Here is a 19,836-nt window from a genome sequence, read left to right as displayed (position 1 = left end):
GGTGATAGCTGTTTCGACTGCAAAGAAATTTTCTTGGCAGAAAGTAGCGGTTGTTTCTTGCCAGTAGTGTGCACAACTTTTCTGTGTTTTCTGTTTTCTCCCATTTGTTCGATCTTGGATTCTGAAAACGCAATGTTCTGAAATAAGCTGCCCCAAATAGATCAAAGGGCTTCTGCTGCGCTTGACTGATCAAGATTGCATTTTCCTTCAAAATCCTACGTTTCCCGGAAAGTTTTTTCCCCACGAAGTGCTAATTTCCTTTTCCATGGCAAATGCCTGGAAAAGAGATAAACCCTCCGGACTACGCTCCCCGAGATTCCTCCTTCTACTTCTCTCTGTTCTCTTATCCTTCTCTTTATCTTCTTTCCCACTCACTACTCGCCCCTCCAATCCCAGTCCTGGCTTCCTCGCCGTAGACACTCGTCTCTCGTTCCACGCGATTTCTCCTTTCGATTGCATCAAATCTCCACAAGCACACCCGGTGATTGCTAGCACCGTCGAAGGCGTTCGATACCCGTTTCTGTACTCCCTTTCCGATTTCGGAAATTTGCCTGACAAGCCTCACAAGAACATTGTCAGAATCCTCAAAGGGAAACGTTTTAGGAAACCCGATATTTCGGCAACGATTCAGGATGTTTTGGAGAGGATGAAAAGCGAAGGACGAGATGGTTTTGTTGTCGATGTGGGCGCCAATGTGGGATGGCAAGCTTCGCTGCCTCGGCTATGGGTTTTCGGGTTCTGTCATTCGAACCTGTTTTCGAGAACTTGCAGAAGATTTGTGAAGGGATTTACTTCAATAGGGTGGCGGAATTGGTCACTCTATTTCAGGCTGCAGCATCGGATCGGCTTGGTAACATTACCTTTCACAAGGTACTGTTTCTTGACGATTGCTATTGATTGATTTCTTGCATTAAATTTGATTTTCCTTAGTTTTATGGTGAAGTACGAATTAGTGGGAGATGGCAGAAAATGGCTTAGCTTGTCGGGGATTAATTTTAAGTGAGGGGAGTAACTGGCTAAATGCTTAGCTTAGGCTTCATTTCTAAATCAATAAATTTAGATTTGGAAATTGAGTAGCATACCTCCAAGGTTTATTTCTACTCGAGTTGCTTCTAATCTTAATTTCCGAACAATTACTTATTCTTGCATTCTGAGGCACCCTAGGATCCGAATTCAGCGGAATAGATTCAATCTGTGTGTGTATGAAGATATTTAATGAAGTTGAGGCATACATGTAAGTTTGATGTGTGAAGCTGTGTCAGAAACTTAGAAAATTGTACTAACTCTCGTCTTAATTATAAGACCTCATTTAGGACCGGAGGTAGTGGTCTGTAGGTGATAGCAAGATACTGAAAGATCAGTTGGGGAACCCTGGTACAGGCTATTGATATTGACTTGTGAATAATGGTTAACTAATATGCACAGCTAAAGTTGTGGCTTACGGCTTTAATTGGATGGGCTTGGATGAATCCATCTATAAGCGTTAACAATATCTTCTAGATATACTGTTGAATCATAATTCTCTAAGGCTCCTAAAGTCTGTACCATGCGCAATTTATCACTTGTCACGGTGGAAGTTATTTTAAAATAATGCTTCTCTGCTTCGTGGTTGAAGCTGTCAATAGTTTGACAAAATTACAACACGAATTCATTCTCATTTGTAGTTTGGTTAGAACTTGAGACTACGTAGTTCCAGTATAAAGATGAGTCATTTGGATCTTAACTAAGTATTACAGGAAATGACGCAAAGAATGAGCACGCGGAACCCATTTTCTTGCTCTTTATATCCACTTTTTTTTCTCTATTTCTCTTTCACTTCAAAAACACTTTGCAAACTTATAAATATTTTGCTGATCTGCTATAGTTGGTTGGTCGGCTGGACAATAGTGCTGTTTCTGCAACTGGTGCAAAGTTGGCATTTCAATCCAATGAAGAGATAGCTCTTCAAGTAAAGTCTGTTCCTCTAGATGAATGATTCCTGAGTCGGAGACAGTGCTTCTGCTAATAGAGTTTCAGGGATGGGAACATCATGTGCTTAAAGGAGCATCGAAGCTTCTCTCAAGAAAGGAAGTGAGGCCCCATATCTCATATATGAGGAAGATGAGCGCTTGTTGCAGGCGAGTAATGCATGCAAAAGATTCGCGGACTTTCTCAAAACTGTGGTGTTATCATGATTGTACTCAGCATGGCACAGATGCTCATTGCACCAAGAAGGCTTCAACATAACTTTCCTCTTCAAATTTTCTCTCGATGGATGGTGGGGTCCGCTGGCATATTCATTTTAATCAGTTTTGATTAGCTAGCTTTTCAGCTATCTATAATACAAAAGAGCATTGGGTAGAATTTCTCTTGATTACAAATGCTAGCGAGACTGAGTTAGGGATTGAATGGTTACAGCAGGCTTCAGAATATCTTGATGAATCTCACACAGTGATATGAGTTGGAAATAGATCTGCAGCTTGAGGTGTATTCTCTAGGAGCTTTAGGTTTGATTTCCTGTTCTTTTGTTTGAAATTTGATTTATCCATTTTTTTCTTCAAATGTATGTCAGATGTAGTGAAATTACAATGCTAATGGTCAATTGGCCTCACATCACATGCCCGCTTCAAATGGTTACCATGTCGGCCGTTGGACGCTTTCTGATATAACCAAACTGCATAAACATTGAAATGAACAATGAATGGAGAAGCTATCCATTGTCCATCTTGTTACTCATGAGCTGAGGCCAGTATTTGAGAAGCAACAAATTATCGTAAACGAAGTAATTAAGCCCTCTGTGTCACTCAAAGAATTTGGCAATTCAGCTTGTAAGCGCGTGGGGTGGCGGCAAAAAGGAAGTGAGATTTGCTTGTGAGAATGCATTTTCAGTTGAGAAAAAAGCCACTTGTTAATCTCTTTTCAAAAATTGTTAAAGATGTGTTGTGATGTTATTTTTAATCAAAAGTTGTTAATCCTATTGAAATTTAATCAATACCCACACAAAATTCGTCCATAACTTGAAAAAAATGGGTTGTTATTTATTGTGATGTTGTTATTTCTTAATTAAAAGTTATTAATGCCTATTGAAATACAGTTAATACCCTTATAAAAGCTGTTGATAATCTGAAAAAGTAGGCTGTTATTTCTTAATCAAAAGTTGTTAAACTGTGGTGTGGTATTGTTTTTTTCTTAATAAAAAATTGTCAACAACCAGGTAGTTAAAATTGAGAAGATAACTTATATTATGTTTTGGATTATATTGATAGCAAGACATTGGTAACCCAATAATTATGCAATATTTTGGCCTAAACCACTAAAGGGTGGTGCCAACGATGGGCACCGCGACGGTATTCTGGTGAGGGGTTGGGTTTTTTTTTTTTTTAAAGACTTTTTTTAATAAAAGGCATTGTTGTCAATTTCCTTAATTTTAAAATGACAATTTGCGATTTCCTCCCATTTTGGTATTATGAAGTGTTAACTTCTCAAATTGGAATTGAACTTTTTTTTAGTTTAATCTGTTATAAACATTAGGAAGAATTATAATTGAGTCCCAAAAAAAAAAAATTACTAATAAGTATCAATAACAAGTAACAGTTATCATTTTGCAATTTGAAGCTTATCAATTATAGGCTGTTATGTTGTCACGAAACCTTTTAGTATTATGTTTTTATTTGAAATTTCGTAGTGATTCTCTCTAAACATTATCATTGAACGTGAAATTAGTTACTTTTAAATTTATAGAATTTCATAGATTTTATGAAATTTCTTTCAATTCATTTTACATCATTTTAACACGCGCGTTTCATAAAATTTATAAATTGAAATTATTGGATCAAATAATAAGGATTCAATTGGAACAATAAATTACAAAATCTAATACAGGATTGAGATAAAATTATAAGGACCTCTAGATCGATTTTCCCCGGCAGTAATTATAAGCCGTGAATTCTATGGACCTCGGTGATTTTTTTTTATTAATTATCACTTTTCGAATTCAGTTTAATAAGTGTGATTCCTATCTGTCTTTTTTAATTATTTATTTTATCCTTTTGTCACTAGAAAGAATCTGGGTGTTAGAATGCAAATCAAGTGTACATATATTTTTTCCTTAAGCCAAAAAAAAAAATCTACTCATTGCTAGTGGAAAAGCTTTCGCCCCAAGAAAATAAATCGTTCAAATGAAACATCTCACAAATTGACTATTGAGAATAAGTAAGACTATCATACTAGTAATCCCATTGGAGGACATGCCAAGTTATAGAAGATTAAAACAATATAATTGTGATTTCAAATGGAGCCCTCCGCATTAAATGTAAAATGAAGTTTATTTATTACACAGTATAAAGTTACTCTTACATAAGATAGACATAATACATAACTTCAACCTGTACAGGTCACAGATTTGTTGTACCCTTGGATCTATAGAATGAAAGTAACTCAGATACAAAAGCTTATTCCTTAAGATTTTTTGGTCCACTGTTTTGGGAAGAGCCAGCTCTTTCCACCATGACATCGTAAAGCTGCTTCCCGTTCTGCTTGTTTTAACAAAGCAGTGACGATCAATTAAAAACAAAAACAGAAAGGGAAACAAAATGTCAAAAGCTTGAAGTTCTAGACTGCTTACAAAGATTATAGGGAAGAAATGAATTTGTCCCTCGGGCTTTGTTTGTTTCTCCTTGAAGTACACTAAGATAGGGAAGTTAGGCCACCAAAACTCCCAATTAACAAATGTTGAATACCTGAAGCGCATCAAGCAAATTTTGTTTTGTTTCTCATGCTTTTATGAAATCCTAGTTTCATTAGATTTTCATAACTAAATTATCCACTTACTTCCAACGGTTTTTCCCACCTACAAAGACATTTTCACCTGATTCCTTGAGTTCGTCACCAACCTTTACCGCCTGAAACCATAAAGTTCGTAGACTAATGCTAATTTTATTTGTCAATAATGATAAAAACCAAAAACCCTGAAATGGTAAAACTACATTTACACGAAGAAATAACAAACAATAACCACAGTTTCGGGAAGGTGAGAAGAGAACTTACCAGAGCCTCATCATCAAAAACGAATCTAACTCTAGTGGTCTGAGGAAACGAAAGGAAACATCACAAGAGAAGCACTCAGCTAGATTCTTAGAAGTTAGAACTGGAAAAAGTAGTGCAGCTAAAACAGATCCTGTTATGCTTGCAGCCTGTAAAGCTTCTCTAACATGTAATACTAATTAAACCTCATCCACTTAATTACAAGTTCAATTATTGATAATTACCTGGACTAACAGAAGCAAACCGAGGAGACCAACAGGGATAGCAGGAACCACATTATTTGTGTAAGCCAACCCACCAGTTATACCTGATATGATACAACTTAAAGTCATCATTATCTATTTTATAATGAATAAGAATAGAGACAGGAGTATGGAACACTTCCTTTCTTTTCTTTTCTTTTCTTCTCCCCCCCCCCCCCCAAGAAAAAGGTCACAAAAGGAAATACAATCAAGTGTTATCAAAATACATCACTGGGTACACGGTAGGGGAACCACTAGATCCCAGCATCCTCAACATTTGCAAGTGCACAAAGCTGGCAATTTTCAGGAGCCATATCCTCATAAAGGAATTTTCCTTTTCTTTATAGTTGTAAACATTCACCTGATGACCAATACCCAAGAAGAAGACAGCACACTGAAGGAGATGAGTGTGTGTGTGTGTGTGAATCAAGTTCTTGCCTTCTAAGATTGTAACCTTCCATCACCACCCCAAGCAAAGAGCTATAGCAATAAAGTTCTTCGGTAAAAAGTGAAAGAATAGTTTGCTTGCCTCTATACTTGCTGCGTGGCTGCTTACGATTATGAAATTCTAGATGATATTAGTCCACAAGCATTATGAAAGTTGATTACCAAGAAAAGTTTTACAAACATTCATGGGTCACCATAGTCTAGTTGATATCTCAATTAATGTACAGGTCATCCAAGTATTATTTTGACTACCATTTTCAACATTCATCTTTCCCGGAGAACAATATGCATTCGTGTTTAACTTCAAACACATTAAGTTATGGACCTATTTCTAGTCAATTAGAACTCTTCATTGTTATAAGGGCTATTGCTCCCTCGCAAAGCTTAATGTGTGCTAAGGCACATATAAGACAAGGAAGAACCAGTTTTTACCGAGCAAAACAATTGGAATTCGGTAATCTGGGTCGGGAATCACAGTCTCTCTGGTCTTGACTCTCCTTCCAAGCTGTCGACAAAGAAAATCAACAGCGAGAATTACACAACTAAAACCAAAACTACGATTTAAAACCATGTAAGCATTGCTGCTCTGAGCATCCTTATATCGGCATGTTTACATCTAGAAAATTAAAATTATGGAATTTTTATTTTAATCATAATAATGATTTCTTGTAAATCACTAAACTATGTATAACTATATATGTGCATATATTGGTGGAAGAGTTCGGTAGTAACCAGTGAGGAAACCACAAGACGGCTTCCATGGCGAGTAGCTATCTCTCTTCTCAAAGAATTGGGATCACACAGTACTTGTCCGCACAACGATGTCTTGATGTCAGTAACGTATCCTACATTTTCCTTTTCTAGAACAAACAAATAAAGTATACGCAATTAGCTCCAAATCAAATGTTTCCCCATGAAAATGGAAGAACAGCCCAAATTTCATCTTGTATATCCTATGGAAGAATTATCACAATTCCTAATTAATTGTAAGATTCAAAGAAAACCCTATAAAAGTTATACAAAATTAATCAACAAAAGAGATTAAAATAATGCATAAATGTCACTAAGCTTACTTCGCGAGGGAAGAAAGCGATAAACCGACAACAGAGAGCTCGCCATTTCTTTTAGTCTCCAATTTTGCTTACGTCCTTGTTTTTTTGGTTTCTGTGGGGGATGCAATTTGGGGTGAATAGTATTACGTTAATACCCACCTTTTTTAGCCGTAAGAAATGGAATACACGGGGGAATTCGGGATTTGTTCAAGGGCATTTGCGGAATACGAACCTAAACTTGACTCGCGGAGAAGAGGGCCTTATCTGTTTCAACTTTCAAGTTGGGTTCGGTGCCACTAGACGGCTAAAAGCACACACTTCAGCCTCAGGCTTTGGTTGGCTAATCCGTTCGATATTTTTCTTCTGAGAAAGCAAAGGCTTTGCAAAGGCATTTGAACTCCAGTACATGGCGCATCCTCTATTCTCCACTCCAATTTGTTCCTTGAAATCCTCAAACAGACCAGGTATTCTTGACTTTCTGAACCTTCTCGAACTTCCGAGGTTGCGAATGTTGTGTTATTGAATGCTTTTTAATTAATTTGAATAGGGATAGTGACCCGCAATTCGGTCGACCGAAAGGCTTTCCAGATAATCGAAGCATGTCAGAATTCTAAAGCTCGCAACTTACAGTCTTTCGAAATCAAGGTGAGAGTTTGTTTTCAGCTTCCCATTTAGAAAGGATACGCTTATTGATTATTGCTGATACAAGTTAATAAAGGGATTCTTTTGCTCGAACGTGTCATGTGGGATCAGTTTCTGTGTAGTTTTTGTGATACATAGTGTGATGAAGACCGCACAGTTAATAAACCGTTGCCTTACTGTTGCTGTAAAGCAAGGAGCAATGCTGGGTTAGCTGAATTTATGTTGATCATGGGGTAATTAGCTGGCGGTCAGTGAATTTTATGGCTGTTATGGTTCATGATGCCTGGGTTATTGACTGCAAACTCGACATATTTGATGACGTTGATTCATGGTTTCTTTGGGATTTGTTCGGAAGAAGTAGGTAGGCAATAAGCAAGCTGAGGTTCTATGAGAGGATTTGGTGGCTAGTGTCATATGCTATGACATTGATTAAGGACTTGAAATTATTGGCCAATGTATATGAAGATGTATTACTTGACAAAGTTTTTGTTATCATGCTAACAAATTGTTTTAAAGCACACTCTAATCTTGCTCGAATACAGGCTACTAATGATAATAATCAAAGCACCACCAAAGCAAAGAGCATCGTTTGTTCTAACTGTGAAGGAAATGGTAAGTAAAATGTATCGTATCAATTACTTTGGGATTATTGTCGTTTTAATTGTTTTCTATTGATTGGAACATGTCCAACTATTGCAGTTATATCTCCATGTGATTAAATGCATCGCAGCTAGTTTAGTACCAACACTAGATGGTAAAACATAGACTCAAGGAAAAAGTTGATTATCGAGTGGTTTCTTTCTTGTTGAGCGATTCCTTAGCTTTTCCTATGAATACTGATATATGCTCAGTGATATCCTCACATTGCTTTTACTGTGATGTTTGGACATAGTAGATTGGTCATGACTTATCTTTTGTATTGGGTAATCTGAAAATTAGCATTTACTTTCATGTACTCCCATATGTAGATCTTTACATTGGTGGTGGAGCATTTGAAATAATTACGTCACTTCTAGAATCTGATTGTTCATTGTTTAGTCAGTTTGATTAAACTAGAGACACATTGATGCATTATCATCTAGTTACTACTGATAATGTTGTGCCTACTACGCATTTAATTAGGGAAATTTCTTGTTCTTTTTGTTAGCATTGCCCTTTAATGCATATTTAGGATTTATATTTTGCATCTTCAGCCTTAAACGCCATCGGTGCTTCCAAATTTCTTAGTGAACTGGTGGACTTGCAGAGATTTTTCCCTTGAAGTACAAACGTCAGCATTAGACTCCCCATGATTTATTCTTTTGGTTCAATTTCTAGGTGCCATATCATGTTCTCAGTGCAAAGGAAGTGGAGTTAATTCTGTAGATCACTTCAATGGGCAGTTTAAAGCTGGTGGACTATGTTGGCTTTGCAGGTAGCTGCATCAAATGCTCATCTTGTCCTTCCCTTAATATTGTCCTGTGCGAACGTGTCTATCTTATGCTGTGTTTCAGTGAATAATTAAGTCCATATATGCATATGTTCCGCCTCCAGCACCTTGCATCAGCATGTTACAATGCATATGGATATCCACTCATTCTGCGCCTTTGTTTTTATACATGATGCATGTGTAGCTACGCTTCAATATATTACGCATAGCTCTGTCTAAACTGGGTTCATTTTCTTCTGTTAACCAAATCAATTAGTGAAGCAGAGAAGTTGGTGATAAGAATAGTTGCATCATCTTATGCTTCTCCTTAGTTATATGCTTCAGTTGCAACTGCTGTATAATGTCCCACTACTCTTAGGCAAAGTTTAGGCGACTTTGCTAAATTACAAAATTGAATTTGAACAAGTGCAAATCTCAGAATTTGAAAATATATTAGTAGGTGTTAGTTTCTTTTATCTAAAGCTCTCCAATATGCATGTCTTGCAGGGGTAAGAAACAGGTTTTGTGTGGAGAGTGTAATGGAGCTGGTTTTCTGGGAGGATTCTTGAGCTCATTTGATGATTAGAGTCGCAAGATTGCCTATAGAGAGAAAAGGTGGATCAAATGTTCCTCTGTTGATTTTTGTTTGTTTTGTTTCTAAATATTGCCATATGTAATTGTGTCTGTAAGAAACAGCATCTGTTTCACGGTTTTCACAATATTACCTTGAAGCAAGGGAAGTGTAGAATCGTTTTGTATTGATTGATGTTTATGACTTCATTCAGTGCATACCTGCTAGATTTTTCCAATATTTCCTGCTCGTTTGGTTGCGAGAATCTTGGCCCTAGAAACGGAAATTTTCTTTCCATTCCTTGCTTAAGCGTGATTGGTTCGCCATAAGGGCCCATAAACATCATTCCCATGGATAGAGGATGGTGTCATTTGTATGAGAAAGAAGACGTCTTCCTTAATTTGATGGAATGAAGATTCTGGGACAGCAAAAATGTAGTTGTGGCTGAAAATCCTTCACGCCGGTCCATCGCATGGAAGAATTGTTCCTCGCTTTGGCATCTCTTCTGTGCTTGTCCTTCCAAAAGCTCCGATGAACCATGGCATAGCCTGCTCTGTTTTTTTCCTTTTTTTTGGTGCCGAGTATAATCATCCTCCTATTAGAGGTAATTATGTCCGAGGTACTTGAACACTAAATGTGGGATTCTTTTAGTAGGCATTCAAACTTTAGTTCATTATCTTGTGAAGAACTAATTGTAAACCTGCATTATTGAATGAGTTCGCAAAGTTTTATTGGTGAATGTTTAAAAGATCAGGTTGATGATGGTCTAATTGAGGTTTGACAAGTTTGAAAAATGTCGTTAGCTCTTATGGGGCTTTATGGCCTAGGGCCCAGAGCCTGTCCATGATAGTGAAAGGTTGTGAGTTTGATTTTATTGTGACCTCAAATATTTTTGCCTTATATAATTTAAAAAAAAAAAAAGGGGTCTTTAGCAACATGCCCGTTTTTGTAATTCAACCACCACCTTTGCTGCAGAGTTATGTATTTCCTCAACCACTTGAAAGTCCTTTTTCTGCAGTGAAAAACTGAGAATTGATTGTTGAAGATTCGCGGGTAGCATGGAAGGGGAATTCTGCCCTTGTTAAGTACAATGATTGAAAATGGAAGGCAAGACCGAGTATTTTGATTTAATTTTGGTTTTGATAATGAAGACTGGACAGTGAAGGAGAGCTGGAAAAGGTAGAAGGCATTTGATATATTTAATTATATATATAATAGAATCTAAAGGAATAAATATAAAATATAAACAACTCTGTTCTCATCCCCTTTTTTTTTTTTGTTCTGTTGTTTAGAAAATCAAACTAGGTTAGCCGGTTGGATGGAAATATTGGGTGAGCCTGGCTTGATCGGAAATGCAAAGAGGCTAAGTTATCAAAGGCCTCGGGGGTAATTTGAAAGAATAGGACTAGCTAGTCGCACTTGTTGGGTTTTTTTTTTTTTTTTGTGTGGTAAGCACAGGTATTATCTGATTAAAGATAATCATGTATGAAATATTGTTGAACACTAAACGTGGATATTTTTTCTAATAGAGATTCAAATCTTAGTTTACCAAATGAGAAATTAGCCAATTCCGTTAAATCTAATCCTGTTAGTAGTGTCGGGACTTGTTGAATCTTTTTATCCATCTTTCACTCTGAGTTGCGTGCTAGGCCCATAGACCACTTTTATTTATGCTCTATACTGTTTGTTTTGCTCCCGCATGTAAGAACCAATAGAAAGGCCCGTTTCGATTTTAAATATAATTTGTAATTTGGTTAATTTAGATTTATATAGCAAAATTAATTCAGGTGCATGCTGATATTGATGGACAAAACAGATTTGCCGCTCCATGAAATCTCTCTTCTGACTTAAAATCATGATGTAACGTGTATTTCCTGCTCCAATCATGGAATAGATGAAATAAATAAAAAATAAATAAATTTTTATTCAAAAATAAAAGAAAAAATAGCACAAAAATAACACTTAAACCTGAAATTCCCAATTATGGTTACTTGAATAAGCAAAATCCCAATTTAGGTGTAAATGACTAATTTGGGATTTGTAAATTTGCTGAAATGATCATATTGTCTTTTTTTTAATTGTTTTTTAAAAACCAAATCCTCTTACTGGTTGGCTGGTCACCAGAGCTCTAGTGTCGACGACAATCACCATCACCAATGATTGGTCGTTGGAGCTCTAGTGACCGGCAACTTTTTTTTTTTTTTGAAAATTTGTACAATTTCAATAACATGTTTAATAAGTTTTGTAATGCTATTAACAATTTCGGTATAGCAGTTAGCAACAGGTTTTTTAAAAAAATTCAAAAAGTAGCATTTTTACAACTTTAGTAATACCATTGACAAGTTCGCTATGGTATTTAATAATAGATTTTTTAAGAAATTCAAATTCAAAAAGTAGCATTTTTAACAAGTTCAACATAGTAGTTAACAACAAGTTTTTCAAGAAATTCAAAAAGTAACATTTTTACACCTTTAGTAACACCATTAACTAGTTTCATAGCTCTATTAACAAGTTCGGTATAGCATTTAATAATAGATTTTCTGAGAAATTCAAATTTAAAAAGTAGCATTTTTAACAAGTTCAATATAACAGTTAACAAGTTTTTCAGGAAATTTAAAAATTAGTATTTTTGCAACTTTAGTAATATCGCTAACAAGTTCCGTAACTCTATTAACAAGTTCAGTATAGTATTTAAAAACATATTTTTTGAGAAATTCAAATTTAAAAAGTAGCATTTTTAACAAGTTCAATATAGCAGTTAATAATATATTTTCTACGAAATTTATAAAATAGCATTTTTACAATTTCAGTAATGTCGTTAACAAATTCCGTAACTCTATTAACAAGTTTGGTATAGCATTTAACAACAGATTTTCTGAGAAATTCAACAAGTAGCATTTTTGTAACTTCAATAACATGGTTAATGTTTTTAATATTAGCTCTCTATAAATGTTGTACAACAAAATTTTTTCACTTGTTAGGCAACCATTATGGTTATAAGAGTTATTAATATCACTAATGACTTATTAACCACTTTACTAAAGTTATAAAAAAAAAAACCACTTTTTGAATTTTTAGAAAACCTCCTGTTAAATGTTATACCAAACTTGTTAATAGAGTTATGAAACTTGTTAACAGCATTACTAAAGTTATAAAAATATTACATTTTGAATTTCCTAAAAAACCTATTGTTAACTACTATACTGAACTTGTTAATAATGTTATAGAATTTGTTAACTATATTACTTAAGTTGTAAAAATTTTCAAAAAAAAAAAAAGTTGCCGACCACTGAAATTCTGACAACTAGTTGTCAGCCGGCACTAGAGCTCTGGTGATTGCGGCCACTTGAGCTCTAGCAGCCGCTGCCAACACCGAAGCTCCAATGACTTGCCAATTAGTCAGGGTATTTGGTTTTTTAAAAACAATAAAAAAAAAAGATAATATGTTCATTTCAACAAATTTACAAATTCCATATTGGTTACTTGTACCTAAATTGAGATTTTACTTGTTCAAGTGACCATTTTAGGATTTTGAAGTTTAAATGTTATTTTTGTGTCATTTTCCCAAAATAAAATCCTACTAGAAGTGTCCAGTTCATCCTTCTCATAAGCCATCATCAACTATTAATTTGGTTTCTCTTACAAATTTACAAATTATAAGTATAGAAATTAATACCTATATTTGAATAAATTATAAGAACCCAACAGAAATTTTAAAAACACTACAAGAACTAAATTAAAAATAAAGTGAAAATCATGAGGACATGCATATTAATTTTACTAGTTGAAAATAAAATTTACATATTCAAGAAAGAGCTAACAACGTGCATGATTACAAATATATAGCAACTTCATGAATTGGACCGGGGATAAAAACACAACTTTATGAATTGATAATAATATACTACATCTGGTCTTTAATATAAGACCTTGTTTAACTTTTATTTTGGTTCTAAATATAAAACCCTAATCCATTTTGTCTCTTATATTTATATATATTTTTCTAATATAGTCTTATTAACAATAATAGTTCTAGTTAATACACTTGATTAGTAAAGACATTTAAAGAAATACAACACATATTTATTACAAATAACTAATTTAACTTTTTTTTCTTAATCTTTTCAAATTAGTCAACTAATTCTTATAATTAGGACCGGAGGTAGTACTACTTTCAATGCCTAATATAAAATTTAATTTGTGGTTTAAACTGAACTACAAATTTGCTTGTCCCACAATGTTCCAAGGTTTTGCCATTATTTACACAATAATTACACAAATAGCAAATAGAGAAATATCATCATGATACTAATATCAGACGCAGAACTTCGCCTGAAAGCTTGAATGATTTCTCAGTTTCTTCCAAACAATGATTCTTTTCTTCTCGGGTCCATCCCTGACGAAAACCATTGAGCAAACTATTTACAATGTCGACTTGAATTAATACCCCGTAAGCAGATTTAAATAAAGAAGAAAATAAGCTTTTGTACTAAAATACTCCATTTTATGTCATATTTTATTATTGTTGACACCCAGTGAACTTATAGAACAACAACCTATGGGTAAGCAGGTAAAGATTCATGATACAAGAAACTCACTTCTGTAACTTTATTCAACTTCTCCCTCACATTTCGTAACAGTTGGGAAAGTTGGCCCTCCCATTTATAGAACTCCAACACTTTGTTGTTTAGTATCTTCTCAGCTACCTGCAGGTTACTAAAAACTAAGAAATGGGAATAATGCCCTGACTATAGCAGGATAACACCAAAGCATTGACTATAAAATCGTGGAAATAAAAAGCCTAAAACATCATAAAGATATATCGTTATGAGAAGAATCAACACTGATGTGAGTTCCATTGTTGCTGGAAATCAAAACATACTCAGCCAAAACCAAAACACGTGGCTAGCCACACAAGGAAAATGCTGGATGGTGATTCATTCTTAACAACACAGATGAATAAGGAATCTAATTGTTCAATTCTTTCACACTAAGTTGAGTTAGGCAAGCATAGTAAGAAGGTAGTAAAGCAGACCATGAATAGTAAATTTGCTGCGAAACTGTAAAAAGGACTGCATATTGACAGTTAGACGGTTATCCTTACTGTTGTCCAATGTAAAACTTTGCGCATGAATCCATATAACATGTGGAAGAAGTTATGTTCCAACTCACATTTTCAAATCTTCCTCATTCTTTCAAATTAAGAATCATGTCTAATGTGTAACAATCGTAGTGATGATCATGAAGACTTTACGCTAAAGGAGATGGACTAAAGAACCACAGTTACGTTCCTACTTCATTTCCAAATCATCCTCGTTCTTTCATATTCAGAATCATGTCTATCGTGTAACAATCGAAGTAATGATCATGAAGAATTTATGCTAAAGGAGATGGACTAAAGAACCAGTTATGTTTCTACTTCATCTTCAAATCTTCATCGTTCTTCCATACGCAGAATCATGTCTAACGGGTAACAATCGAAGTAATGATTATGAAGACTAAAGAAGATGGACCAAAGAACCATTTCAAAATGCTATAGACATGCCAATCCACGAGTGAGACTTCTAAACCAGTTAGTTTTTGTTAAATCATCATGACAGACAATGAACCTCTAGCGAAAATTTTCATGTAAATGATCAGTTACCTTCTTCCCGATCATCCTACCACCAGCAGAATGGGCAAAGTATATGTTGTAGAAGTGGCAAATAAAGGCCTGGGGATCCTTTGCGGATGAATCCGTAAGATACTGTGCATAGGTCAGACCAGGTGAAGAAGGCTCCGGAATGGTATGACCTTGATCCCTGAACCATTCCAGATCTTTTGCCAAGTTTGCAGACCTTTCCAATCCTGTATTTCTGAATTCAGCATCTACAGAAACAAACTAAGAATTTCATCATCTAGCCACAAGAACTGACAACATAAATATACAAGAAATTTCACATTTATGAACATCAAGGAACACCAACTTACGAGTCAAGAAAGTCTAAAAGCCAGAAATGAATATATATATATATATATATTGTCAGCCAGAAATGACAAATATAAATGGCAGCAATAATTCCCCAAAAGAGGAAACTATGAGGATGAAACAGAAAAGAAGTCTCAAATATACGGGTCTGTTACTCTGAGTTGTTTCGATAGAGAAAGGTCAGGCGTTTGCATGGTTCACATTGTTCTTTAGCTCTTTAAACACTCATTTTCTAAACAGCAAACCTTGAAGTGTGTATGGACTAAGCCTGATAAGTTATAACATGAATTGTAGATTACTTATAAAACAGGGTGGAAGTGTTAAAATTTAAAATGATAGAACGTGTGTATTCAGCGACACCCTTTAACCCAGGTACACCATCAGTTCCAATCATGGCTTAGCCAGGATTATGACAATAAAAAATTTATGTGATTCAAATTTTAAATAAAGCACCAAATAAAATTTCGAAAACCATAATATCATCCACCAATTCCGCTGCTCCATTGAAATCCTAAAGTTACAATAGAAGAAAGCTTAAAAAGGTGAAAATATTTGGCAGTGGATTTATTGCATAACCTTATTTATCTGTCACGATGCAAGAGAGAACAAAGGGATAATCGGGATTTAAAAAAACACTTAGCCAACGTACCGTAGAGTTGGACCGTAACAACAAGATCAGCAACCATTCAAAATTAACTCAGATGCAAATCACAAATCAGCGACAAAAACTTTAAGCCAACATTAAGTAGAATTAGAACCCCAAGGGGAAAAAAATCAACAATATATAACAACAAATATCAGGAAAAATTCAAAACTGACTCATGGATGCAACTCACAAGCAGGAAAAGCAGCATTAGCGACGATCTTCTCCAGTGTATCATAAACCACTTTGCTATCCACAAGAAACCTCAAGTACCCCTCAATTGTGGGTTCCCACTTGACCACTGATCCCTCCTCAGGCTGACTGGCACGCTTCTCTCCCTCCTTAGACTGCTCCTTCGTATGCAATTTCATTGACGCAAACCTCATCTCCTCCACAAACCCCTTCGATTCACCAGAGTGACGAGTCTTGGCACTCTCGGCCGTCGTTGCAGACCCAGCAACGGCCTTCAATGGCATCTTTTAATCCCACAAGAGGAGCCCGAGATTTCACAGTCAACCTTCTCGGCGAAGATTGAACTATATTTTGCGTCGGCAATGGAAAGATTTTGAAGAGGTATGCTGATAAAGAGCTCAATAAAAAGGAGTTTGAATTGAGAAGATGGGTTAGGAGAAACCATGGCAGTGACGTAGCAAACAGCCCACAGAATCAATGAGACGTTCACGATTCACCAAACCTTCCAAATAAAATGATCGACCAGTCTCACTCGAAAGCGAAAGAAACAGGGACACAACTGAAACGTGACGAAGTATCCCTTTTTTTTTTTTAAAAAAAAAAAAGGTAAAACACACTGACTTCCTTACATTTTGGTTTAATTACTCGAGCATTTGATGTATTTTGAAAACATATAGTTGAATCCAAACCATTAATTCACCTAAAAATATTTCCAAAAAATGCTTTTTTTAAATTAAAAATTATATTAAATTTTTTTATTTACTAATTCACCCTTCATCATACTAAATTCCTAATTTTGATCACAATTTTTCGGAAGAATATTTCAAAGTTTTTTCTTTTCCTCAATTTTTTTGCAAATATTTATTTTTTTAATGTTTTTAGGACAAAAATTTAAATAACTTAATTAATGTGGAACTTATAAATTTGATTAATTCTTCAAATAAATTTATAATTAAGTAAATACGTTTATAAACGTTTGCAACAAAATCTTTTGTTTGAAATTTTAGATATTAAATTTAAATTATTTATATAATCTCTCCAACTTTCATCATTTATATTATATGATGAAAAAATGGATTTAAAATATTTTTTAGTCATCTAAAAAAACCCTAAATAAATATATTTGAATTGATGTGATGAAATATTGAAATTATAAAATTTTATAATATGACCAGAATTAATAAATCTTATAACATATTAGAAGGTTTGAAAATAGATGTATTAAATGAATTTTCGGTCGTACAAAAAAAGTAGTTTTTTTTTAACAAATATAAATGTTTCGCATAAAAACAAATATAAGTGTTTAAATAATTCTTGTGTGAAGGAGGAGTATTTTGGTCAAAATAAAAGTTTAAAAGTCAAATTTAACGATTATCTAATAAGTAGGTGGATGGAAATGAAATCTTAAATGTATAAGGGAGGTTTATATAACATATATTTTTAATTTTATAGGACGTCCATATATGTTTTCAAAACAGAGAGAAACCTTTTGTGATTTAGGTAAAACAGAGAGTGAGTGGTTTGTTTTACTCGTAGTTTTTCTTTTGGATCCTAGAAATTTTGGATGGGTAGGAAGATAAGGTTGCATTAAATATAGGAAAGAATGTTAGCCCAAGTAAAATGGGAAATGAACTTTTTTTTTTGGTTGAGTCAAAGTACTATTGGTGATGGCGGTGACTATTTTTCTTCTATTGTAGACTTTTTAATGAGGTTTTAGTGTTGGTCACAAGACCCTTTTTATACATATCTGATTTAGTGCCTGTAATATGTAAATTGTCAACTAATAGAGCAGGTCCAGTTAAAAAAACTAGTTCTTTATATTTGACAGTGTCTCAAATAGAATTATCTTTAATAGAATGACACGTGGGCTTAGAAAGAAAAAAGGTGGATTGTAGACATAATTTAGGGCCTGTTTCGCAAGCAGTTTACTGTAAAAGCTCGTGTTGGCAAAAACAAAATGTTGTACATGTAAAAGCTTGATAGGATAATAGTTGGGAAAATTTTAACACTATATATTATGTTTTTGGCATCGCATTGTATAAAATGTATTATATAAATTAATAATCTCATATACTTGGTTATATAATATATGATCCTGTATAGAATAAAAGTAAACTTTTTTTAATGAATATACCCTTTATCTAAATTTTAAATGTATATATTTAAAAATATCATACTATATTTATTTTTAGAGAGAAAAATTGTTATGTTACAAGAAACGATGGCAGCTGGCAGTGAAAGTTATTGTGAGCGCTAGTAATGGTGGCAGAGGCAGTGAAAGTTGACGCCAGTTGTGGCCTGTGATCGTGGCGGTAGCAACAATAGTTAATGAAATTTCTTTTTAAAAAAATCACTTTATAAGAATATCCTTTATTCAAAATTTAAATATATTCATCTAAAACTTTTATGATATATACATACACAAAAGAAGAGATTTCCTTTTATGTTATTATAATGGCGGTGGCAAGTGGCCATTGATAATGGTAAGTGATACTACTTCTGGTTCTAATTATAACACCTTAATATTACTTTCGGTTCTAATTATGACTCTTCATTTATAGTCTACAAATAAGATTTTATAATTAGAATCAGAGGTAGCATAATGGTGACTAGTGATAATTGTCATCGATGATGGTGGTAGCTAATGATAAAAGCAAAAATGACGGTAATAATGATTAGTAATAGTGATGACTGCTAAAATTGCCATGGTCGGTGATGATATTTGACTAATGCAATTTGTATCCCAGAAAATAGTGTGCAAGAGGAAATAGGTGCGCAGAGGGATAGGAAATTATTTACTTTGATAATAGAATAACAATAGTATACCTCTAGTAAATCTTATGTTCTCACAAAAAAAAAATCTTATAGTATTAAAGATTGGAAATAATATTATGTAACAAAATTTTAGGTCTTGGACAATCCCATCATAAGCCAAATTATACTTATCATTTTATTGTATAATGGATATCATGATTCATGGGATTGTAACCTTGTAATGAACAAAATCATAATTAAAGATTGTCTTCAACTAAGCTCATTTTATTTTTAAATATTAAAATTTCGATATGTTCAGTTGAAATGCGGTAATTACTCATTTCCATATAGAAGCGGAACAAAAGAATGACAAGGGTAACAAGTGACAGAATTATAAATATTAACTATTCATTTAAAATGTTATTTTAAATATTTATGAAATCAATATACTAATAAAATTTTGGTTAGACTATGCATTTAGCCTTTTAACTTTACACAAGATTTAAATTTGGTCTCTTAACTTTAGAAAGCATATATTTGGTTCTTTAACTATAAAATTATTAAGCATAAATGATTTTTTTTTGTAATAATCATAATTATTTTGAAAATTAAATTTAATATGTTAACATTTGAAGATTTTTTATTAATATTTAACATCTCTATGTCATCATTTTTTGTCAACAATTTTAGAATTAAAAAATTAAAAATATATTTTTTAAAGTTAAAGGACCAAATTAAAACTCTTTATAAAATCAACAAACTAAATATATTCTTTAGCTTAAAATTTAGACTACGTAACATTATCAATTGACAAATATAGGCAAGCATAAAAAGAATTTTATCTTAATAATTTGTCAGGATATTTCATAAATAAGATTTATATCTAGAATGCTGC

At 33.8% G+C, this 19,836-nt stretch overlaps 3 protein-coding genes and 1 pseudogene across 3 annotated transcripts; 2 read left to right on the top strand and 2 right to left on the bottom strand.

Annotated features, from left to right (window-relative positions):
• Positions 1-227: 227 nt before the first annotated feature.
• On the top strand, positions 228-2,226 carry LOC114756497 (uncharacterized; annotated as a pseudogene).
• Positions 2,227-4,430: 2,204 nt separating this feature from the next.
• On the bottom strand, positions 4,431-6,876 carry LOC114756496 (uncharacterized). Its single transcript, XM_028945446.1, has 8 exons — positions 6,785-6,876; positions 6,444-6,571; positions 6,144-6,216; positions 5,247-5,329; positions 5,026-5,064; positions 4,810-4,880; positions 4,604-4,718; positions 4,431-4,511 (listed from the first exon to the last, which is right to left on the bottom strand). The coding sequence occupies exons 1-8, from the start codon at positions 6,828-6,830 to the stop codon at positions 4,431-4,433; spliced, it is 636 nt and encodes a 211-aa protein (XP_028801279.1). The 5' UTR covers positions 6,831-6,876.
• Positions 6,877-7,050: 174 nt separating this feature from the next.
• Positions 7,051-9,624, top strand: LOC114756499 (uncharacterized). The gene is made up of 5 exons (XM_028945448.1): positions 7,051-7,227; positions 7,311-7,408; positions 7,948-8,017; positions 8,723-8,819; positions 9,321-9,624. Exons 1-5 carry the CDS (start codon positions 7,170-7,172, stop codon positions 9,397-9,399), a joined length of 402 nt encoding a protein of 133 aa, XP_028801281.1. The 5' UTR covers positions 7,051-7,169; the 3' UTR covers positions 9,400-9,624.
• A 3,932-nt stretch (positions 9,625-13,556) lies between these two features.
• Positions 13,557-16,585, bottom strand: LOC114756498 (heme oxygenase 1, chloroplastic-like). The gene is made up of 4 exons (XM_028945447.1): positions 16,189-16,585; positions 15,029-15,252; positions 13,983-14,090; positions 13,557-13,780 (listed from the first exon to the last, which is right to left on the bottom strand). Exons 1-4 carry the CDS (start codon positions 16,469-16,471, stop codon positions 13,685-13,687), a joined length of 711 nt encoding a protein of 236 aa, XP_028801280.1. The 5' UTR covers positions 16,472-16,585; the 3' UTR covers positions 13,557-13,684.
• Positions 16,586-19,836: the final 3,251 nt, after the last annotated feature.

This window comes from Neltuma alba, unplaced genomic scaffold (genome assembly GCF_004799145.2).
Source record: "Neltuma alba isolate B1F8T4 unplaced genomic scaffold, ASM479914v2 tig00010417_pilon, whole genome shotgun sequence".
Classification (NCBI taxonomy): domain Eukaryota; kingdom Viridiplantae; phylum Streptophyta; class Magnoliopsida; order Fabales; family Fabaceae; genus Neltuma; species Neltuma alba.
The sequence above is the reverse complement of the archived record's forward strand: the minus strand, read 5'-3'. Positions and strand labels throughout refer to the sequence as shown.

Bases quoted from the DNA above. Each gene is read 5' to 3' on its own strand.
- LOC114756498 (XM_028945447.1), bottom strand. From the start codon at position 16,471: ATGCCATTGAAGGCCGTTGCTGGGTCTGCAACGACGGCCGAGAGTGCC. The intron at 14,091-15,028 runs GTAACTGATCAT...AGTAACCTGCAG, and splicing joins GTAGGATGATCGGGAAGAAG to GTAGCTGAGAAGATACTAAA. The intron at 13,781-13,982 runs GTGAGTTTCTTG...GGTTTTCGTCAG, and splicing joins AGTTGAATAAAGTTACAGAA to GGATGGACCCGAGAAGAAAA.
- LOC114756499 (XM_028945448.1), top strand. From the start codon at position 7,170: ATGGCGCATCCTCTATTCTCCACTCCAATTTGTTCCTTGAAATCCTCA. The intron at 7,409-7,947 runs GTGAGAGTTTGT...GCTCGAATACAG, and splicing joins TACAGTCTTTCGAAATCAAG to GCTACTAATGATAATAATCA. The intron at 8,018-8,722 runs GTAAGTAAAATG...TTCAATTTCTAG, and splicing joins TTCTAACTGTGAAGGAAATG to GTGCCATATCATGTTCTCAG.
- LOC114756496 (XM_028945446.1), bottom strand. From the start codon at position 6,830: ATGGCGAGCTCTCTGTTGTCGGTTTATCGCTTTCTTCCCTCGCGAA. The intron at 6,572-6,784 runs GTAAGCTTAGTG...TGTTTGTTCTAG, and splicing joins TCGCTTTCTTCCCTCGCGAA to AAAAGGAAAATGTAGGATAC. The intron at 5,330-6,143 runs GTAAAAACTGGT...GTATCATATCAG, and splicing joins AATTCCAATTGTTTTGCTCG to GTATAACTGGTGGGTTGGCT.